The sequence below is a fragment of the Lygodium microphyllum genome, chromosome 17 (assembly GCF_053477565.2).
Source record: "Lygodium microphyllum isolate KBCC chromosome 17, Lygodium_microphyllum_v1.1.10, whole genome shotgun sequence".
In the NCBI taxonomy this organism is placed as follows: domain Eukaryota; kingdom Viridiplantae; phylum Streptophyta; class Polypodiopsida; order Schizaeales; family Lygodiaceae; genus Lygodium; species Lygodium microphyllum.
The window spans coordinates 47,692,494-47,700,542 of record NC_141151.1 but is presented as its reverse complement, the minus strand read 5'-3'; the positions used below and the strand labels follow the sequence as shown (position 1 = coordinate 47,700,542).

Below are 8,049 nucleotides of genomic sequence, written 5' to 3'. Positions count from 1 at the left end.
GCTACTTTCCACTGGTTTTGTGGAATATGGAAGACTTAGGAGGTCTATGTATGAATACAACATGTAATGGCTATCAAGAGTCTCCTACGCATAATGGCGAAACTTCATATAATGCTGTATAGTTGGTGAGACTTATCTGAAATTAAGGTTCATCACCACTAAACAGCTCTGGCTTCCTAAAACCAGTACAAACTGGATCATACCAGAGCACCTTCCATTCACCTCAGTACCACAATTTTTTTTAAAAACACTCGGGTCGTGAATCAACTCTACCTCAATGTGAGAATTCAAGCAATTTTATTTGATATACAGATCAGCTTGAAAACATATTATTTACTGAATAAATAAGGTCAGACATGCTACAGAGAACCTTTATTGCTCATATGAGTGCACATATAGTAGACTATCTCATGGAGCCAGGAGGATGGTGTACAAAATCTCCCAACTAGATAACATCAGAGGCCGCCGCACACAGCATCACTCCCTTTCATCTAAACATCAGTGGTAAAGCGGACGTATCCCTTGCCAGAAGGCAGGTCAACCTTTTTCACATCCTTGAACATTTTCTTGGCCTCCTCATCAGACACAGATGGAGAGATCAGGACGGGCTCCCCGGGCTTCCAGTTGGCGGGGGTCGCAACCTTCTTCTTGGCAGCTAGGAGAAGCGAGTCCAGGGCCCGCATCACCTCGTCGAAATTCCTTCCTGTTGAGCTTGGGTAAAGGAAGCTCAGCTTGATCTGAATTCAAGTCACAGGATGACAAAGCTGTTAATAATTTCATGTGTGTGTGTATCCATGTGGCGGTAAATCGGCCCTACGCCTCGTGCGTTAAGAGTACTCACCTTTTTATCTGGGCCGACGATGTGCAGGGCCCTAGAGGGTAGAGGCAGGCCGGATGGATCCTTCTCATCTGGGTCAATCATATTGAGCTGGGATGTAATGTTCCTGTTGGGGTCTGCCAGTATCGGGAAAGAGACAGAGACAGACTGCTTGCAGCAAGAGAAGAATAACCTTATTAAGCCCAGAAAGGAACCAGCATCCATAAGGAAAATGGAAACAGGAGATTGAAACAGGAAATATGTAAAGAAGAAAATCATAATCACATACACAGTGACATTCATTGAAACAGGGGAATTGCAAAGAACAAGAACAAGAACAAGAACTGCCACATCATGCCACACATGCGTTGGACAATACACAGACTGCAGTAGGAGATTTGTAAAGAACAACAACGTTTCTGACAGCAGGTTGGACTGTACAGAACAGGCATCATGACAACAGAACAAGAACAAGAACAGCAAATAAGACCAATAACAAAAACAGGAACTGCCTGTCAATCAAACAACTAGATAGCATACAAGCTTCATAGCTCTCCTAAAACGCCAAGACAATACACAGACTGCAGTAGGATAATTGTAAAGAACAACAACGTTTCTGACAGCAGGTTGGACTGTACAGAACAGGCATCATGACAACAGGACAAGAAGAAGAACAGCAAACAAGACCAAGAACAAAAACAGGAACTGCCTGATCAAACAACTAGATAGCATAGAAGCTTCATAGCTCTCCTAAAACCATAGCTCTCCTAAAACCCCAAGATATTCTTACTTACATTGTATGCCTCAATGTCCTTGATCCAAGACTTGTGATCCTCCACAGAATCATTCGACACTGCAATCACCTTCACGTTGCGCTTCTGGAGCTCCGGCAGGTACCTGGCGACGGAGCCCAACTCGGTGGTGCAGACAGGAGTGAAATCAGCTGCACACACACACACACACACACACACACACACACACACATCACATGAGTCACATATCATGGGCTCCCGTATCATGAATAGAATTCCATATGGTTTTCACTATTTCCGCATAGCGGAGCCGGTACGCCCGCATGCGGAATAGAATGCACTGCAAGGATCATGAGCAAACCTGGGTGAGAGAAGATGATGGCCCAATTGTTGCCGATATAATCGTAGAGCTTGATGTGGCCATGAGTGGAGTCGGCTTCGAGGTTGGGGATGAGATCGCCGATGGTGAGGCCTGGCATGATGACAGGACAGAGAGGATATCAAATAGCCTGAATGTGAGAGAGAGTATACGCGTGCGCGCGGGTGCGTGACTGACAAAAGAACGGAGCAGAGAACCAGAAATGGCAGACCGCATGCAAAGAAGAGCAGGGAAATGGTAACGAAGGGAGGGTGTTTGATGGGGTAGGCAAGGCGGGTGTGCATGGCATCCAAGTGTCACTCCTTTTCCAAGAAGCTTTCAACATTTCACCTCTCAAAACGCCTTTCTGGCCTCATGAGAGGGCTTTTGCCCATCGAGTGAAAAAACCAAACGTTTTATGTAAATTGAAAGTTTTTTTTTTAAAAAAAAACTAGACTCTTTGCACTCACATACTTCCGGTGCTTCGCCTTGGTGTTCTCGGTGTTTTATATCGCGGTTTGAAAGCACATTTCATGTGGCAAGATGGTTCATAAGAGGTTTATATAAGAAAGATAATCCGAACTTTGAAAGCTTTGGTAACTTCTACTAATACAATGTTGAATGCACTAAATGTAATATATGGGGGATGTGGTACTCCCTTATATATATACACAGCGGAAGACTAACATTAACAAGATCAAGTGTAAACTATATCTCCAAAGAACCTCTTGTGATCATTTCTCAAAGACAAACACATTCAATGGTATGTTGTTTTCACATTGAGCTTATCATGGCATGCATATTATCTTCACACCCTAAGCCTACAACATTACATAAATTTGGCAACCCTAAACTATGTTAAGAATTTCGTCTTCTTCTTCTTCTTCTAACTCTCTCTCTGTCTCTGTCTTTGTCTCTCTCTAAAAGTTAATAATTAATAATAATATATATATACACATATCTATTATATATGTATAATACAATAATTAAAATTCAATCATACATCTTTTGTTAATAATTAATTGATAATTAATATTTGATCAATTATATTATGATATTATTATACATATTAATTATTGTACATGTAATCAAGTACATTAAAATGTCCATAATTATAATATGTGTATTTCATTAGCATAAATGATACATGAAAGATACAATTATATATAATAATAATTAGTCAGAATAACAATGCATAGATTATAGTTATATATTATATATAATAAATAATGTGTGTGTGTGTGTATTATTATATTATATAGTGATTATACAATACATATTTTTATTACTAATTAATTAATATTTTAATAATTAATAAATCATATATAATTAATTATATTAACATATTAATAAGTATACTTAATACATATATTATCTAATTAATATATAATTATAGCATATACATTATTATTATCATTATTTGTTATATATATTAAATATAATAATATATATTTATAATTATTTATATACATAATAATAATTGTATATCTAATCATACTATATATAAAAAATAATTATAATATATATAATATAATTATAATTAAATTAAGTAATAAATTAATAGTTATTATATATAAAATAAATATTAATATATAATATAAGTATTAAGTACAAATATACATATTAATTATAAGTTAAGTATAATTTACATAATAATATTACACACACACACACACACACACACAAAGCCTCCTTCCTACTTATCGAGGAAAGATGGGAAAAAGTGGAAAAAAATGTAGAAAAATGGGAGAAAGAGAGAAGGTTTTGGAGGTGATGAGAGGTGGTTATATGTGGCATCCCAAAAACCTTCTAATAATAAGTATAGAAACAAGAAATATATGGGTGTGTGTGTGAGAGAATATAAATATAAATGTGCATACATGTTTGTAAGAGATGGAAAACAGGGTACATAGGGGTAGGTATAAAAGGTGAAGGTACTAATCATTTTGTATCCAATTTTGATATAAGTACAAGTCTTTGCTTATTTCATCTCTCTCTTCCAGTCTTTTCATGACTGCCATCCATCTCTTTCCTTCCTTTCTCTCTCCATTTCTAATATTTCTCTCTCCTCACCTAGATTTTCTCTCTCCTTTGTGCTCTTCTTCTCTCTTTCCTGCAATCTTCTCTCTTCTCTAAGGTCCCTTCATGACAAGTGGTATAAGAGCATAGGCTTTTGATCCATTTGATTTTCAATTTTCAGACATATTTTCTCCAATTTTCCACACATTAAATGAGCCACATGGTAGCTACTTGTAAGTGTTCTACTTGGAGCTGAGATTAATCTTGGAGCTCTGACAAAGATCTTGGAGAGATTTAGCCAACCGTGGATGGCAAGTTGTGCATCCATTATAGGCTATTTTGAAGGTAAGTTGGTAAAATAGGAGTTAATTGGACTTAGGAGAAGAACAAACTATGATTACTTTTCAAAGAGAGGGTAGTCTTCAGACCTCATTTAAGCTGGGAATCAATTGTTCCATCTCTTAAGATTGAAGTCCATTACCATTTTGGAGGATTGCTTGCTATCCAAACAAGCTAAACAACCCCAAAATTGTGGTGCAATTTTCAGGCTGCTTACAGATGTGATCTCTCACTCCTCATGTTGAATCTTATCAATCTTGCTTACTCCTTGAATCATCAGCAAGTTGTTTCTCTCAAAAAGCATCAAGCTTTGTGCTCCATTCTTCATCTTCTTGCTCTCTTGAAACCATAACTGTGCAATCCATAGACAACATTTAAACTTGAACAAAGCTTTCCAATTTCAAAGGGATTTTGCTTCATTTCATATCTGGAATTTATCTATAGCAAGATTCTCTCAAGATTTGATCAAGATTAGAGGCATTGGAGCTTTCTTCAACTCTTCAAGCTTCCATGGAGAATAAATTTGGGGATTCTTATTTAAGCTTGAGATTCTTTGTTTCTGAAGTATAAAGGGAGCTAAAATCTTTCCATTACAAGGATTCTACATGGTTTACTTCTTCATGGCTAACATTGGAGCTCATTCATTGAAGGTTGAATGTTAGTTCTCTTCCATTGAAGCAACATAAAGCTTCTTCTGGTGAATTAAGTAGGGTATCTTCAAATATTTTCTTCCTCAACTTCCTCAACACTTGTAATATCAAGAGGCATTCTCTAATGCTGAATGCTCAATGGTAAGCTTCAACCATTGCTATCAATTTAGCAACTCTATTGTTTTATTTTGAGCGAGGCTCTTCAACCTTGGTAAGATTGAAGATTATAGAGCTATGGGCTTCAATTTAGAAGCAAAATTGTGGGAATTTTGATGGCAACAAGTTGGGAAGCCATTACTCTTTTCTGAGCTCTTGGATAATAGAGCATAACTTGGTACATGGGTTATGATGATGATATGCTTGTGGTGGCATGGGACCTTTAGTAAGACACTTAAATGCTTATGCTAATATGTCTACAACAATGTCTTACTATTTTTGGTAGTGATGGTAAGATGATGTTTATGTTGGCATTGGTTGATTCATCTTGGTAGTGATTCACTTCATATAGTGATTATAGGACATTGCTCCTACATTGGAGTCATTATAATGATGCAAGGAGGCATATTTCACGGTGGATTCCGTGCCACGGTGGATTCCGTGAGGTTTTACGGTGGATTCCGTAAACTTTGATGACCAGGGCTCATACACAAAGTGGATTGTTTGTGTGAGAAGTTGATGGGGACGCCTATCCTTTTCGAGCGTTTCATTAATTTAGTGTGTACATGGGTGATTCCATAGCGGGTGATTTCGCAAAATGCATATTAAATTAATAAACGTTTATGAGTTTAGAGTATGCACTCGTAATAAATTAAGGTTAGGATTGATTTCTAACCAGTTGATTTATTTATATAGCTGAAGACTGCTAGGTATTCACTTTTGTCGGTTTAATTGTATTATTTTACCAACGATTGTGAATGCTTCAGTTGATGTGTAGAGATAGCAGGAGTAGTGGAAGAAAGCATTGGAGGATAGCGAGTATTCAATTTATCATTTATATTTTGATGGGCGCATACCTTAGGCATGGCGCCTATATTTTGTCGCGCTTATTTATTGAGGCGTTGGATATTTATTTATTATTTTGTATGTGTATGGGCGCACGATTATGTTATTTGTACTTGGACATTGTATTGGGCATGCCAAACTCTTTGGGCACCGCCCATTAGCTTTATTCCTATTTTGTGCTAAAGCAAACTCAAAAGCTAAAAGCTTGCTATTTTGTAATTTGGGCTATTATTTGAGCTTGAAGATGATTAATACATAAAATACATGCTTTGGGCTATTATTTGGGCACCCAATTGGTCTCTTGTTCATGTTGTTCATGCTTTTTACCTTGAATTTTGTGCAAAAAGTAGAGTTCTATTGTTCTTGAGGACCTTCTGACATTCACTACGCAAGCGTACAGCATCCGATCTGCGCACCAGTGGTATCAGAGCGAAGTTGAGATCAAGAGCTTCCAATCGCTACCCATCTTGTGCGAAGGCGGAGCTCCTGGAACAATCGAGCTCTACGGTCAATCTTGTCACGAACGGTCGATACGGGTGGATTCCTGGCGATCAAGAACCTCTGTTTCCATCATCAGATCGCGAAGGACCGGCCTGCACAGCAGCGGAGGACCACTCCTACATCCTCACATACAAGTCGTCAAGAAACAGAGATAAGCTCTCATAATCCCAAAAGTGTAAAAGCTTAATCAAGCTTCAAAAGCTTAATAACCTTAGCTTAAGCTTAAAGAAGCTTAAACTTCACGATTTTTTTTCGACGCCTCAGAGGATGTCTGCGAATTTTTTGCCGCGCTAAAAAACGCCCCCCCGCGCCCCACGATTCAGCGTTTTTTCTCATTAAGCTTATAAGCTTAATCACTTAAGCTCCAAGTCAGTTAAGCCTTACAACTCAGCAAGTACTACAAGTTCTCCAAGTTCAAGTTCTGCAAGTTTATCAAGTCGAAATTCTGCAAGTCACATAAAGCAATCAAGTTCTACAAGTCTTCAAACTCTGCAAGTCACATAAGTTTGCAACTCTGCAAGTGAGACAAGTCATCTGAAATCAAAACTGACTTCTGTTCAAAACTCGTAGAAGGGCTGTTCCTGCGTAGAAACTCCGAACTGCAAAGTTGTTCATTGGAAGATACTCTTCGCATACGCAGGTTTGCTGAAGCATTTTCAGCATACGCAGAAGGATAAAACACAGATTTTTCAAAGATTACAAATCCCGCAATAGTCAAAGACGAGGATTGTGAAAGCCACACCCAAAAATATATAAGCCTTGTATTCCCGATCTTAAGCTACGCTCATCCCGCTAACTTGATTTTAAGAGAGGTCTTTTGAGTTTTGCAGGATGACGAAATCACATATGGATGATTTAATGGCTGAAGGCGATCTACCTGAACCTACGATGGAGCAAAAGCTGAACTTAATTATGATGCAGTTGGATGAAGAATGATGAGCTAGGCAAGCATTGCAAGTTCAATTGGCTAATTTACAAAGATCTACTACCGACAAAGAGGAACCTCAATCTGAATATATTATCCGACGTACCATCGACGCGACTCTCGAAGCTCAAACCATCTGCAAGGAAGCAAAGATAAGTAAAAGAAATTTCAAATTCCGTACTTTCAATGGCACTCGAGAGGGAAAATTTGTTCTTGCATTCATTAGTCAGTTTGACGACTACTTTCATGAGGAAACCTATGCAGAAAAAGATAAAATCAAGTGTGTCACTAATCATTTAGTGGATAGAGCATCTCTTTGGTGGACTGTGGTTTGCAAGAGTATAGATTGTCCCGCTACCTGGGAGAATTTCAAGAAGAAGTTTATGCAGAATTTCCTTCCTCCACAATTTCATGAAAAAGCCATAAAGCAATGGGACCTTCTTCAGCAATGGGATTGTGAGCCTATTCCTCAGTACACTGAGCGCTTTTGGAATGCATTACTCCAGTTACGCATGCTTGAAGACGTACCTGAAGTGACACACAAGCGCAAGTATATGTCTGGACTACTTGGGCATTACTACGCTGAAGTTAATATGTTCAAGCGTGCAACTCTTGAAGACGCAATTTCACTAGCTCATGACACTGAAGACAAGCTGCGAGGAAGAGATAGGCGTCCACAGCAATTC

The 8,049-nt window shown here is 38.1% G+C and overlaps 1 protein-coding gene across 1 annotated transcript; it reads right to left on the bottom strand.

The window, feature by feature from the left end:
* Positions 1–313: 313 nt before the first annotated feature.
* PER1 (1-cysteine peroxiredoxin 1) lies at positions 314–2,285 on the bottom strand. The gene is made up of 4 exons (XM_087696670.1): positions 1,931–2,285; positions 1,612–1,760; positions 842–985; positions 314–737 (listed from the first exon to the last, which is right to left on the bottom strand). The coding sequence occupies exons 1-4, from the start codon at positions 2,046–2,048 to the stop codon at positions 492–494; spliced, it is 657 nt and encodes a 218-aa protein (XP_087552796.1). The 5' UTR covers positions 2,049–2,285; the 3' UTR covers positions 314–491.
* Positions 2,286–8,049: the final 5,764 nt, after the last annotated feature.

Coding starts and splice junctions, on each gene's coding strand:
- PER1 (XM_087696670.1), bottom strand. CDS start 2,048: ATGCCAGGCCTCACCATCGGCGATCTCATCCCCAACCTCGAAGCCGAC. Junction 1,761..1,930: donor CATCATCTTCTCTCACCCAG/GTTTGCTCATGA, acceptor GTGTGTGTGCAG/CTGATTTCACTCCTGTCTGC. Junction 986..1,611: donor AGGACATTGAGGCATACAAT/GTAAGTAAGAAT, acceptor TGCTGCAAGCAG/TCTGTCTCTGTCTCTTTCCC.